We start from the raw sequence: 15,566 nt of genomic DNA on the forward strand, positions 1-15,566 counted from the left end.
TGGAGAAGCAGTCACTCAGCCCAGAACTGTTTCCTGCTTGCAGGGTCCGTCACCTTTTAAAGAATGAACTTGAGTATAATGAAAAAAAAAAACAAAACAAAAAAAACCAAACCAACAACAACAGCAACAAAAACCCAAAACAGAAAAAAAACCCAAAAAAACAACCCAATCAAAAATACCAAATTAGCTTTCATATGCATATGTATCTGTGATTCAAAGCTATGGTTTTGGCAAAGAATGAAACTGAGAAGGCCAGTTTCAATAGGGTGGTTAAATTAACTGTTGCATATTATCTGGTGCTTTAAAAATACTTTAATCTTTGATTAAAGATATAGTTTTGCTGTCCTGTTTCATACTGGGAGGTGGGATGTTCCTCCTACTACATCATTAATGCCTTTATAGCACTCTGGATGTATAGTTTTAAGTTCCAGCCTTATTGTAATCCCATTTAAAACAAGGCTAACTCCAGTCTGGTGAGGCTTATCTTCCTTGACCTTCTTCTTAGACTGTGGTAGAAGCAATTCACAGCCTACAACTAAGAATACAGTGGCACACTGCAGTGGCTTTACATTTGTGTGGCAATGCTAATACTTACTTCTCTTACTTGCAGTCACACATTCCCACAGTCTGATCAGTACAGCTGTGTGCATGGCTGTTGTTTGTCCAAATCAGCAGAATGACCAGGTATAAGAATCTAAGTGACCTTTTTTATTTCCCTAAAGTACTAGCAGTCTTTCTATTGAATCAGACCTGGGAGAAGTGTTTTACCAGTAATAGGCTGGCATTATTTTAATGAAGTTCTGATTTTAAAGGTTAGAGATTACATTAGAACAATGTCGGTGACAGACTTTGGGGATACCAGTGTGAGCTATGTGCTGGAATCCAGTTAAGTTTCCATTTGTCTCTTTGAAAACTCTGCTGCTTTTAAAGCCATAATCAGACTTCTTGTTACTGGCCCAGGAAAACTATCCCGTAGCCTAAGTCAGACCAGTGAATGTTTGAGTACAAAACAAAGCCTTTTAAAAATCAGTAGTGTAAGATGTTGCTTATCTGGAGACTGCTGTTAGCAACAGGTAGTTTTATGTGCTTAATCACAAGCAAGTAAATCAAGCTTCACTTCTGACTTCTGGAAGTTACAGTCAACTTACGTTTATCATTTCCATTTGCTATTTAGACAAGCAATCTGCGAAATAATCACCAGGCCAATAAAATATTCAGTGTAGGGCTCACTTGATCACATGAATTGGATACTGCAACAGGTCAGATTTTATAGCAAGAGGCTGTTCTCTGATCTGGCTGAGGAGGTTGACTGCAGTTTTCTAGCTTCTGCAGATATGGTGGTGTGTTAGGATTCAGTCCTGAACTAAGTCCCTTAGTTGGCCAGGTTTTTTTCAGCACTGTGCTAAATAAGGTCTCCCTTAAGCTCCTCTAGGAGGAATAAAAGTGCGTCAGAAGTGTCATTATGATCTCAGCTTAGAGAAAAGGAGACTTTCACCTTTTCATAGTGTAAAATGAATGCATAGTAGATAAAATAAGTTCACAGGATTTATTCACATGAAATTATATGAGTTTCTTAATGCACCTTTTCTTTCTTTGCAGCTATTGGCTGACAAACAAGGTCCACATTAAACGACCCAGCACTGGTCTCCTCATGTATACACTTGCCACCAGATTTTGTGATGAAATTCACCTGTATGGATTTTGGCCATTCCCAAAGGATTTACATGGAAAACCAGTCAAGTATCATTATTATGATGATCTGAAGTATCGGTACTTTTCTAGTGCCAGTCCTCATAGGATGCCATTAGAGTTTAAAACATTGTATGTGTTACATAATAGAGGAGCACTTAAACTAACAACAGAGAAATGCGTACAGCAATAAAGCACATGTAAAGTACAATAAATACAGAATACCCATCTCATCATAAAGATGATGTGCAATGGCAGTGGGACCACAGTGGGGATTTGTTTCAATACCCACTAAGCCATTGGAAAAAGGTGTTATATTAGAAGTACATAACCAGCTATTATACCTGTAAAGTGCTATATAACTAAGCTATCTTGACTGCAAGGATTCAAGTAAGTGCCACTTTCACTAAGAACAAAGCTTGAATGTATACTCAGTAGTGTTTACAGGATGCAGTGACACATTCATCATGTATTAAAGAAGAAAAAGAACCTGCCAATTTGCCACTGTGATCAGACAACCTACAAAAGAATATCCAGTGGATGGAATATTTACTTGAGCAAATAAATCAGGCTTTGGCAGAAAATTTCATGATAGATTTGAGTAGAGAAAGTGAAGTCTGTAAGATCAAACAAATCAGTAAATGCCTTCAGTCAGAGAACTGTTTCTGATCTTGTATTATAACCTCAGCTTTTGTTGCTGTTTTTCTTATTGCCGTTGGTTGGGTTTTGTTGCTTTTAAATTTTGGAGTCCTTACAAGATTTCAAGCATGTTATAAGTAAATGTTTTTATCTTATGGAATTGTCTTAAGAAAAAAAGATCCATAAGCGTGGGAGGGTGGAGGGGAACATCAAATATTTTATCAAGTGTTATCATGTTGTATCCTGCTGTCATACAATCTTTAACATCCCGATTGTTTTTCTAGCTCCTGTTGTCAGTACCCATTACATGAAACCACGCAGATATCATTTTGATCTGACTTAAAGAGAAGTTTTTCTCTCCTGTACAGATTTGAAGACATACAAGAGGGTGCCCTTCTTTTCGGTGCCAAAGATACTCTTATAAACATTTTTTCCTTATCTTGGAGAAATTGTGTGGATTTCTATTTCTTTGCTGCTTAAGGGAACATGTTCTTTGTTATTTATATTTTTTAAGCATCTCAAAGCAAAGCCTCTTTACTGACTTTGCATATAGAATTCTTCAGAAAAATCTGCAGGAGTAAAGAAATTACTTCATACATTCAAATATATATGTGTATATATATACAGTTTTATTCCTGGTAGAAAGGAAAAGTCTAAAGAAACTCAGGTGACACTGGAACTAAAGAAAAAAAAGACCTAGCCAATTAATGGAAAAAACTGCAGATCATGCAATTCTTTGAAATTTCTAATGCTGTTAGGTGATCTCTTTATTTAATGTAACTCTTTTGTATCATCTAGATGTTCTGATGTGTAACTGACTGAAATATCACAGAGCTGCATTATCTCACAGTGGTTTTTTTGGATCAACAGTCTTGTTTATCCACAAAACCAAGAGTTCTTTCACTTCCTTCTTTCCAAAAAAAGAGAACAAGAAATTACAGGAGCATAGGAGAGGGTGGAGTATCAGTACAGCGTACATTAAGAAGCAAAACCTGTTATCCTATTATATGTTTTAGTGCTAAAAGAGCACATAAATGGGTAACATAATGGTTTCACATCTTTCCTTGGCTAGGGAGTAGGTATGCAGGTATAATGTATGGGTATTTTCTTGTTACGTTTTCAGATCTACATTAGATCCTGGTCTCCAAATATGATATTCAGTGTATCTACTGAATTTTGAATTAGTTTGTGCAATTTCATATGTATCACCACACTCACAAACATTTACTAGCTGAAAATGCTCTTTATTACCCATTTTCTCCTCTTAAGTTCATGTATTTCGTCCTGCATGATTGGAGATCTGTGATTATGCAAATTTGGTAGCTAAATCACTGCCTTGCAGCCAAATATTACAGGAAGTAGAAAGTCAGTTCTGCTATATGTAAGACACAGTAACATCTTTCCTTATTCACCAGGCTCTCGTACCCAGGACAGTTTACTTTGGCCACATGCTAATGTGTGATAAGTGGTCCTAACATGAAACTCACTGAAACCAAGGCATCATGAGGAGCTAAACAGCTATGGAGACTGGAATGTATTTAATTTGTTATTGATAAACCAGAGGGTGCTATTTGTTCACTTATGTATGCCTTCATTTTAATACAAGGTTATTTCTTTGATGGAGAGTGAACATATTCCTGTTCTTGCTGTTAGGGTTTTGCTATGAAAAGCATATTTCACATACATTGACAAAGTTGCTATTGAAATAAAGAATTCACAGATTGCCAGTCTATCAGAAGCTCAGAGAAAAATCTGCTTAGCTTTCTCTTCTGGGAATGTCTTTTCTTCTCTCTAGTGTCAGGCCATTGACAAACAGGAAGCTCAAGTAGTCTAAAATATTAACTGACAGGTGATTTTGTTCCCCTCATGGAAGGTTTGAATATGCCAATCGATTATGTATCTGACAACAAAGTCCATGGGGACTCTCTAATTCCTTGGCAGTAAAAAAAAATATTTGTGTAAATGAATAAATGAAAAGAATATCATGTAAATAGAAAGATAGGTGACAGAATTTGCCTTTAAAAGTCAGCAGACAAATTAAATCTTGGCCTACGCCTGTTCTGCATGCTTCACATTTGATTTTCCACAAGTGAAGTTAACTTTAGTACCTAAGCCATGGAGTCCAGGTTTTTACCCTATCACTAAATTTCTCTGACTTGGTTTGGCACAAGACATGACAGTAGCACCTACTTCCAAGACAACAGTTTTCCCATACCTCCTCAAAACTGGGCCTTAACCTCATCTTCTGCAGGCTTTCCATCTTCAGTACTGCACATTTGGGCACTGTGAGCCATGGGCTCAGGGCTCTCTGCTGTTACCTGTATTCATCCTTCTCATAGCACTCTCCCCTCAAACCAGCACCTAGGTGTGCCTCCCTTCCAAAACCATGGGACTCTACACCAGGACATCTCTTCCTCACCTGCCTCACTTTGTCCTGAGCTGAGGTGTGATGTAGTGAGGAGTGGGTCTCAAACCATTCTCTGAGGCAAGTAGCAGTTGTGGTCTTTGTGCAGGTTTTCACAAGTACTAGGGGTCAATTTAAACTATTGTTCTTGTATAAGACCTGCGTCCATGTGGAGCCCAAAGATTCTGAGGGGCTCCCTGGTGTGTGGTTTGCTGTGCTACAAATTGTTTGTTTTGAGATGGTTTGTGACCACCAGTTTCTGCTTGGTCTGAGGCAACCTGAGGTGAGACATGCCCAGGATTTTCCTTATTGTTTGCACTCTACAGCTGGGAAGCTGTAGCAGTGGACTCATTGCAGACACCCTTCTTACCTTTCCCTTGTACCTCCTGGGGCTCTTGGAGCATTTCTGTTAAGGCACCCCAGGACCTAAATGAAAAAGACAGATTACTTCCGCTATGTAATTTTTTCCCTAAAGGTGACCCAGGGCATAGCAGCAAAGGCTTAACTGCTGTACAGAGGCTTTTAGGTGGAACAGATTTCATTTTGTGGTCCTTCACTGGTCAGCAGCCAACAGCTTAAGCCTCCGTAGCTGCCTTAGGTGATTCCTGTTGTTTCTCTACATTCACACATCTGCTGCCCACAGAGCACAAAGCAGATGATCGCTTTATATTATAATTACCACTTTTATAATCCAACACTATCAACAACTAATACAAAGTAGTAGGATAAAAAGAAAGATCCCTAACGTTGTAATGTTATCTGCCCTGGTGAGAAACAACTGAAATGCCAATCAGTTGTGTTCTGAGTGTTCCTCAAATTTATCCTCTCATCAGCTATTTCAATTGCCAGCTGTGGTTCTTAAATGTACATTAAAAATAAGAACTGGAAATTAAATCAAGACAGCAGAACATGTGTATTTTTCCAAAGCTTACGGCAGCTTTGCATTAAACAACTTGATTTCATTCAGATAAATTGATTGTAAATTGCTTATTAAGATACATGTTAATGTTTCTGTGACAGTCTTTCATGTTTCATAAAAATAATAGATAAATGTTTGATTGTTACCTTTTCAGCTTTGGGACAGTTCTCTCCCACAGCTCTGAGCCACTCTCCAGATACAAGATCTACTGAACCTTTCAAATCTGAGACTGATGCATAATACTGTATCCTTCTTTTGTTAAACCATATAAGCAACATGTGCTTGAGATCAGTACTTTTTCTCTAATTGACTGCAATTTGAAGAAAAACAGGTGCGGGTTCGGTACCTATTTTAGTGGTTGATCTAGCAAAGTGCTAAGCACACTTTGCGGTGACTTTCCTGGGAGAGACATGTCCAGGATCTAGATGGGGATCCAGATTAGCATATTTCAGGATAGAACTCTGAAATTGCACATTATTTATTTTTGAGAGCACTGTTACTTTGTGTAGGGAAAAGCACAATTGTTATAAATGTAGATAAAGGAAGAGCGTTTACAGAGAGCTTCATTCCAGCACAGTATTATTGCTACTGAGTGTATATCATACAATTTCTGTGGTTTAAAGTATTGATACATATTCTCTCAGAATTGTCATGTTTGACACTGTTAGTATTATTTCAAGTACATCTATGGGGATTGTTTTTTATTTGTATAACTGAAAAATAAAAAAATTTCTTTCACATTTTCTGGTATATTCTGTTCCATATTCCTTTGTAACACCGTTACGGTAATTTTATCAGTCTTGTGCTAATTGTAAGAATCTGTGGAAGAAGAGCGTCTGCTCCTTTAAGGTATCTAATCAGGGACTTTCTCAACACAAAAGGGATATTAAGAAAAGGAGGAAGCCATAAACAGGAACAGAGAGACACAAACTTGTCTGACCAATAATAAGGAAGGCAGAGATGAGAACCAAAACTGATGAGTCACAGAAAATGGTAAGGGTATATACAGTGTAGGATTTTTTATTCCAGTGTAATTTTCTGATCAAGGACTTTGTCAAATGGGATACTAAGGAAAAGGGGGAAGCAAAGTATGTGGACACCCAAACCAGACAGGTTAATCATAATGGAGACAAGGAGAAGAAGCCAACCTCATTAGTCACACTGAACAGCTATCAAGAAACTGTGGGCAAATGGTACTTTGCAACTGATAAGGATGGAATCCTGAGGGTCCAGGATGCTGGAGGGGAGTCGGTGGGTCTTTGCAAATGGAGCAATGTGCAGGGGAGGAAGAGAAGTGGAATAGACAGAAAAGGGGATGGTTGCATGTAAACCATGGTGGGTCAGTATGCTAAGGCTGATTGCCCCAGTCTATCTTAACTCCTTTAAATCTTCTCTTACCTCCTTCTCTGTGTAATGCTGGAAGGACTCAGTGCCAGATGCTGGGGAACTGTCGTGAGAGGAGTGGGTGCCAGCTGCTGGAGTGCTGATGAGGGATGTGGATGACCCTGGCCTGTGGTGGCCAAGATGAAAGAGGGTGCACATGAGCATTAGCAGAGAAACTGTCCCATTTTCATTTTTTACTGTGTTTTGACATAGGACTGGATTAAACCAGAATATGATCTCTTTATAATTTTCAGGATGTTTTGCATGTCTTTTTGCTTGCAACCTAGCAAATGTTTTAAGATGAGACCAGAAAAATCCTCTAGAAAAGAGTATGCAAATCACACATAAATGAAAATTATTGAATGAGCATTTAATTTAGGGCCACTCGATCAGAGCTAGTGACAGCTCACCAGGAAGTGCTCAACGACCCTTCACATCTCTGTTGCTCACTTGCAGGTTGTCTACTTGTTCTGACAAAAGCTTTGAATTCCATGTTAGTCACAATTTTCAGGCCTCCATTCATATTGTTCCACACTGTGTGAGCAAGGCGCCATCAGAAATGAATTTTTTCTGCTTGGAGTGTGTAGTTAACATCTCAGAAAAGCATCTGTGATGAGCCAAATCAGTCATTCAAAGACAGCAGCCATAGCCCAGCTGAAGTGCTGCTGCTGAGGTCACCTTGTTAAAACATGGTTTTCATTTTAATCAGAAGAGACTATTTTGTTTAGTGCACATGGTGCATATAATGAACCACCTCTTGCAGACTGAATCTTGGAAGGTGACATATAGAGGTTGGTCTGGAAGTTTGCCTGTGGGGATTTGGGGATTTTTCCTGCTTGTGCCCTGCTTCTGTACTCCAAATTACAATAAAATTTCTGATTCTTCTCATAGCAACATAATACTGTGTGATTCTCAGGTACATGTATTTTATAGAGATACTGCTTTCATGCTTAGTAGATCACAGTGCTTAAAGCAGCAGTACCCAAATACCTACACAGTTTCACAGCAGAAAGTGTGGAGGGGAGATTAAGCTCTGCATCTGTCACAGTGAGACCCACTGACCTGCTTGCTGGTAGAAATGCATTTTTGGAAGTCATCTGATATCACAGCTTTGCCGTACTCTTAAGTGGAGCTGGTATAATGTTTGAGAAAGTAGCTGGTTGAAAGTGATGTCAAAAGGGGGAAAGGTTTTGGGTTTGAGGGAGGTTCTAAAAGTGAAGATGAAATCCAAGTCAAAAATAAGAAAATTTATGGCAGGAAAACATTTAATTTTCTTCAGAAGTTTTTTTATATGTCGTTAGATGTCATAAATCCTTCTCAGTTTTACTAATAAATCAAAAATTATTTGCTCCTTGTGCTCTTCTCTTCCTCATGCACATTTTCTCTCCACTCACCCTCATTCTTTTATGTCTCCATCTCTTCCTCTTTCTTTCATTCTTTTCTCATATAGTTCTGCTTCTCTCACTGTATTTCTCACTCTCTCATAGCCTCTGTATCCAGCCATTTCTCCCTCATGCTTTGCCTCTCTCCCCACCCCCAGACCCACTTCCTTCTCTCTCTAGTTCACCTAAAAGTAAAGAAATGGAAAATTCACCTAGTTAAGTTGATTTTTTTACCCTTAAGAAAATGGTACTTACAAAGTACACAGTTTGGATTTAGATTGCGTTTTTGTCAGAACAAGTACATCTTTGCAGTAAGTAATTGTAAACAAGACAGTATTTAGATAATAGCGTGAGCTGTAAGAAACAAAACTCCATATTCTAAAAATGTCATCTCCTTGTCTGGCTACAATTCTTTTCCAGATAATGGCATGAATTGAAAAAAAATATTCTGCCAATATTTAGAGAAAATTATTTTCATGTGGATGAGCTTTTTGTTCAACTGATGATATGGTTAAAGAAGCTATAACTGACTCTTGTTTAGTTAGATATGTAGGTGATGTGATGCAAGAAGAGTCTGTGATTATGTATCTATTTTTATTATTTCATATTTGTGTTAAATTCTTGTTATTATTTCCCTTAAAAATCTATCTCCTTAACTTTACTATTCTTTCTGTGTTAACCTATTTCAATTTTTGTATCTCTGTTTTTTCTTTAGATAAAACTTCCTGGCAAGGAGTTGTGGTTTAGAGGGGAAAATGAGTGTTCAGGGGTTTTTTCTTTACTAAAGAGTATATAAAAAGTTTGAATCGTTCTTCAATCCAATTTTACTCAACAGCTACAACAATAAAGAAGTAATAGTAACATGCGTAAGTCTTGAACAGCAGTTTCTAGCAGATGATGATATTTTAAAACACCTTTTGTGTCTGAAATATCAAGAAATCATAATTCTCTTTTGTTTGTTTATAACTAGTTTAACTTTGCAACCAAGTATGTTGCTTTCTCACCTGAGTATTCACATGAAGTTCCTCTGTTGGAGCACCAGATGTAATCTTGATGTTTGCTCCTACCTCTTCACTTTAGCTGATTTTCACACATTTGTCTTGAGATCATTTAACTTCCACTGAGGAATTGTAATGAATATTAGGATCCAAGGAACAAGGTGAAGTATGAGTAAAGGGAACAAGCTATTTGAGAAGAAAAGAGATCCTACATCTCACTGCTAGGCAATCCAAAGGAAAAGTGGCTATTTGGCATCAGTGACAAATGTGTGCTGCTGTCTAAGACTGAACATGTTTCATTATAATGTCAGAAGAAATTGAGTTTCTAAGAGGCCAAGGATGGTAAAAACCACAGCAGCGGTCATGTCACACAACAGCAACAAAATGAAGAAGCTTTTCCCTTCCCTTCAGACTTAGTGTGGATTTTGTGTGCATAAGCCAAAATAGATGGAAGGGGAAAGGACTTTTCTTCAAATGAGTGACAACATTGCAAACTGTGCATGTGAGAAAGGAAATATGTTCACTCTCACAGGGCTAAAAACCTTTCTAAACTACCTCTTAAGTCTCAAAAGCCTTTTAACACATCTGCAACAAAACAGAAAGAGTTCATTATCACCTTGGCCTCACTTTGCATCAAAAGAAAAATTTAAAAATCTGCAGAAACCTTTAACGAATTACAAATAACCCTTACTTCTTCACAAGCTGTTGCATTTTATTCACACATGGATAGACAGCAAATATGTTCAAAAGCAGACAGTACAAACGAAAACTTAAAACTGTTGGAGTGAGAGCTCCTTTGGACCCAGGCCCAGAGGGAAGCCAAAGCACAGGGATTGAATTAAAACCTTTGGATAAGCTGAGATACATGAAGCCACACCAAAGTGAAATAGAAATACAGATTTTTAACTTTTAGTAGAAATATATGCTAACTGCTTTAAGCATTGAAAAGCTGCAGCAAAGAGTCCTTAAACACAGTTCTTGCTGCAGCAGTGTTACCTTTTCACAGAACTTCTTTACTTTAGACAAAATATAGATGGAACTATACTGTTCACATTTTTTAGATAGTGTTCACATAATAAGAGTTGATAGAAACTGTGTACACAAATCTGTGTAATACCTATGTAGCACTTGTGTAAGACTTACAACTGTTAGAATTACACCAGGATAGGTTAAGAAAAGGAAAACTAGAATCGTGTGTCAATTTATTGGTCAATTAACAATCCACACTTCTGCAAGTTTAGAGAAGAAGAAGCAGCTGTTTTCTACTTGTGTTTGCCTGCTGCTGCTGCTGTTACTGCTTGGCCTTATCATGTAACCCCTTCGAACTCTACCTTTAGAAAACTGAGACCATGAAATAAAGAACTTTAGCAGGACAGCAGCCTCCTCTGCTCTTTCACCCTCATCCAACAAGGGAGGATAGCCCATCAAAAGCTCAACATAAAACCAGTAGCATTTACTTTTCACTCCAAAAATCCTTCTGTTTTCAGTGACCAGGTATCATTGTTACACTTTGTCAGCTCAGCTTTCAGTTGTACATGCCTGAATTTAGGACTGTAACAAATACTTGTACAGGGACCTGTAACCAAAGATGTTAACTTTTAAAGTAAGACTGTTCAATTTCTCCAAATTTACAGACCCTCAAAATCTAGAAATAAAACAATTTAAAATATGGAATGTGATAAGGAGAAATGGCTTTCTAGACTGGAATGATGATATTCTACAGTCCCCTGGCATGGTTGCCTCAGAGTTTTATCTTTGGTTATGGATGGAATGGATAGCTCCCAAACGAGTTAAGCTGGAATAGGATAAAATCTAACTTGACAGGTCTCTGGAGCATTGATATCCCAAGGAAAAGGGGGAAGTTCTGGGGAACTGGAAGATGACCACTCTCTGTAAGTGCAGACTTTTATTTCACTATGCTTACAATGGCAAATAATGATGGGACTAAGTAGGGTCTGTGTGCTTTGATGGCCTACTGTTTCTTAATTCTTTTTGTCCGTGACCCTTGACTATGTTTATGAGGTCTGCTTTTTCTCCTGCCCATCTACCAGGGACTCACAGGGTTCCCTGACAGCACATACAGGACAGCAAAGAATATATTTTTAATGTTCTTTAACCTCAGGAAGATGACATACTAGGAAACTGTTGACTTCCTGCTGATGCTAGTCTGTTGCAGATCAAGTTCTCTACACCACAGAAGATTTTTTCAGTATTTTTCTACTTTTACCCCAGAGGTTCTACATTTTGCTTATTCCCAACTGACATGAAATTAGTTTATTGCTTTACTGACTGTGAATGTGCACTTGCACATGTGTTTCATAGGTTTAGAATATACACATATAAATAGAAACCTATATGTAACACTAATCTTTTGAAGAGAAATGTGTATATATTAAATATATATACATAAATCCTAGTGGCATGCATATAATATTCCCCAAAGGATTTTTAATTACTTATAAATCAGTGACAATTTTTTACTTTTTCTTATATGTTGACATGTTCTCAGATAATTAATCACATTAATTAAATGTGATTAAATTAAAGCTAATTAAGCTTTACCTTCCTTTCATCATCAAGGGTATAGAATCCCCTTATGTGTAGACTGAGATGAAAAAGGAAGTCTTTTATGATACTGGCTGTTAGTAGATACTTCATTAGGGGTGTGCTGTCTACAGCTCCATTAATCATTACTAAGGCAATTATTTTAACTTCAGCGCGCATATCCCTTGTTAGCTAAGAAGGCCACTTCTGTCTGCATTTTTATTCAAAACAGAGCAGTCCTTCAGCCTGGGTATATTCCCAGACCTCTGTGAGATTTGCTGGAAAAAGGGCTGATTTACCCCAGCTGAGGTTAAAATCTCCATGTGTACTTTCCTGCAAACAGACTTCATCTCATTTCGCTTCTATGCTGTTTGATTCTCCTCCAAGAGAAGAAAAAATGAAAGGGAGAAGTCGACAGATTCAGATCAGACTGCAAATGAATTTCCACATGATCTATAGGAGAAATGAAAGTCTTGCTCCTTCTTTCACTTCCTGCACCAGTGCTTATCTGAATGATGTGGAAGAAGAGAGGTTTCATATGATGCAAGAATTTGCATTTGGAAATTCCATCTGATATTGAAAACACATCTTATCTGAGAGTGAGATTACTTATTTTTGGCTTGAGTTTATGGAAGTTAGTCTTATTTAACTTGGGTTCATATCAGCACATGCAAAGATGCCTGAAAATTTGCTTGTTCCATAGGACTGATCTTAGGTCTAAATTTAAAACCGATTTTAAGACATTGGGCTAATTGAGAATTCTTCAGCATATTTGAAAATAGTAATTCCATAGTATTTGTTGTTGCTCGATTTTACTTCCTAAATATAGAAGGGAAAAATAAAGCATGGATGGCCTTACTTTGAAAAGAAGATGAAATGTTATTTTAAAACAGTGTATCTTTCAGGATAAAAGCTTAATCAGATCAGTAGCTGAAGGTCCAGCACAAAAAACTCTGTCTTTCTTCATAAATAAAAAGATATATTTTATGCTGACTAATAAGAATAAAGAAAAATTCCTACAGTTTATGATCTAGTCTTGAATCCTGGCAGATGTAGAATACACATTTTACACTGAGAAATATTGATTAAAACTATGAAATTAAACTGTTATTTGTACAAAAAAATGTATAGAACAACTACAGAAATTAGTTAAATAAAAAACTTCTAAAAATATCCCCTATTTTTATTTTCACATACTCAGTTTTGCAAAATCAAATCTAACTATTCTAAAGAAATGGATATTTGGATATTACTTTGCAAGCTGTGTTACAATAACAATACTGACATAGAAAGCTGGGCTTTCTCTGTGTAAAATTAAATCAGCAAACTGTTTCTTAATTTATTGTTTAACTGATACAAAAGGAATATAAATTCATGAGTGAGAGATATATTCCCAAGAATTAGTTTTATTTGATCAAATAAAGAAAATTACTTCTGCTTCCTCAAAATAAACAAGAAATGTTATGATTACTTTTAAATTTGTTTGGGTAATGGAAATGTAAAGAAACTAAAGAAAGTTAATTGTGTGTGTGTGTGGAGAAAATATTAGTTGTTTGTTCAGTGAAAAAATAAAAACAAGGGAAATTAAGCAGGTTCAGCATCACAAAGAGGAATGGGATAATGACTTTAATGCTGTGCCTGTGAGGACATCTCCCTTCCAGATGTTGCTCATAACATCATTGAAGTAATTTTTACTGATAGAAACAAGAGATAATCAGAATAAACAGTAGAAATAAGTGATCATTGGGCTATGCATATATGATTTAAGATCCAGAGCAAACAACTTAATGTATCTTTTGTTTTAAAGAATTCTCTGGAAGTATCCAAGGGGGAAAAAAGACAAGCTGTTAAATTAGGTATTCATAGATACCAAAAATATGTGTCTTCCTTCAGCATCCACATCATAATGGAAGCCTTTACTGTACTGAGAGTCTAAAAAGGACTCATTGTACCAAGCCCAAAGCCAAAGGATAACCACAGGTGAAGTTACTAACTAAAAGTGATGCTATGTGGTATGCGAAAGAACAGCATTTGATCCCTACTAATTGTAGAGGCAGGGAGCTTTTGATCGCCCCTTGTTGCTTTGGGGTAGAGTATTTCAGACTCATGGTGTGTTTTTTGTTCTGCTTTGAACATCACACTAGCTCTGACAAAGACTAATGCAGCCATAATCTATGCTTGCTTGTAAAATTAGTTTACCACATAAAGTTACAGTGATTGTAAGACATTCCATTTTGGAAAGGAATATTTAGGCAGGATAAGAGTTAGTTGTACCTGTTGCTTAGAAAACAATAGCCTAAAATTATGCATTTGCAGACTCATGTTGATGTCAAGCTCTGTCCTTCTGTTTCAGAGGGGTCGTACTAACTCAGATAACATCATACCTGTGATATTCCATTATTTGAATGAGTTGACTCTTTCCAATTTGTTATTCATATATTGATATATTTATTTGATTTCAAGATTAAAAGACAGCATTTTTAAATTTTAGTTATATTGGTTGATTCACCAGGATTTCAAGCTGTATGCATGGAAATAGATACTTGATTTTCAGTAGAACAACAACAAGAATACATATCTATTTTTATTTACTATATATAACAAAGGCTATAATAAAGATTTACAACTATTGGGTGATTTGTTAATTTCTAAGACTGTTGATCTGGATTCCAAAGTTACATTGTTGTCATTCTCAATTTACTGCAATACTCCAATATTTTAGCTCCCTTTGTCTTTTTAATTTGGAACAAGCTACTTATAAAGTGTGCTTTGTGCTTTTATATGAGATTTTAAGTAGCTTCTAGATGAATTTGTTTGTCAGCTAAAAGCTTATGAAAAGTTGAAGGTTTGAAAGTTACCTATCATGTCCTGTATGTACTGTTGACAGTTCAGATAACTGTGGAATTAAACTCAGTCTTTAGTTCTGAAACTAAACTTTTTCTTATTTTTATCTTAAATATACTCATTCATAGCCATTTGAGACATGGAAGTTTATAGATTTTAAAATAAAGTGAATTTCCTGAGAAAAAACCTGAACTTCCAGTAAATGTGGGTTTAGTTTATACTGTTGTCAGTGGAACAAGTTTAAGATCCAGGATGATAAATTTAGATAAATAAAAAGATGTTGCTTATTTTTAATGTCTTCATTATCCAAATGAAGGTTTCTGAGTTGAAACTTGAAGGATCTCAAAGTTTAAGTCTGTGTTTAAAAGAGGTTATGTGTAGCTGAAATTCCTTCTGAATCCCTCAGTATAGTGTTTCCTATTTGGCAGTCTGGCCCCTTCAGGGGACCTTCTACCAACTTGAAATTCTTTAACTAAAGAATTTAGATCATCTGCAACTAGGCCATTCTTGTCATGAGTGTTAGGAACAACAGAAGGACAGTTGCTGAGGAAAGTGATTGGTCTGAGTATTACTGATATTTGTGGTACTCTCCAAATCAGTATGATATAATAACTGCATCTACTTAAAATTTTACCAGATGTGTGCTTGGAAGTGCAAAAGTAATGTCTTTGTGGCATCATATTGAGGTCAATGTAATAGGAATAGTGAGGAAAGAAGCACCAGATGCAGAATATCCCCAATAAAAAAAAACATTTACCTTCTTG

The 15,566-nt window shown here is 36.6% G+C and overlaps 1 protein-coding gene across 2 annotated transcripts in view; it reads left to right on the forward strand.

Annotated features, from left to right (window-relative positions):
• ST8SIA4 (ST8 alpha-N-acetyl-neuraminide alpha-2,8-sialyltransferase 4) overlaps window positions 1–6,391 on the forward strand; it is a 56,068-nt gene extending 49,677 nt beyond the window's left edge. The window contains exons 5-6 of one of the 2 annotated variants that reach the window (XM_039566979.1): window positions 611–684; window positions 1,600–1,684. In XM_039566979.1, coding sequence (XP_039422913.1) covers window positions 611–680 — 70 coding nt within the window. In that variant the 3' untranslated portion in view covers window positions 681–684; window positions 1,600–1,684. Of the gene's footprint in view, window positions 1–610; window positions 685–1,599 lie in introns of both variants that reach the window. The other variant, XM_039566977.1, reaches the window with a different exon arrangement.
• The last annotated feature ends 9,175 nt before the right edge of the window (window positions 6,392–15,566 follow it).

Source organism: Corvus cornix, chromosome Z, assembly GCF_000738735.6.
Source record: "Corvus cornix cornix isolate S_Up_H32 chromosome Z, ASM73873v5, whole genome shotgun sequence".
NCBI lineage: Eukaryota > Metazoa > Chordata > Aves > Passeriformes > Corvidae > Corvus > Corvus cornix.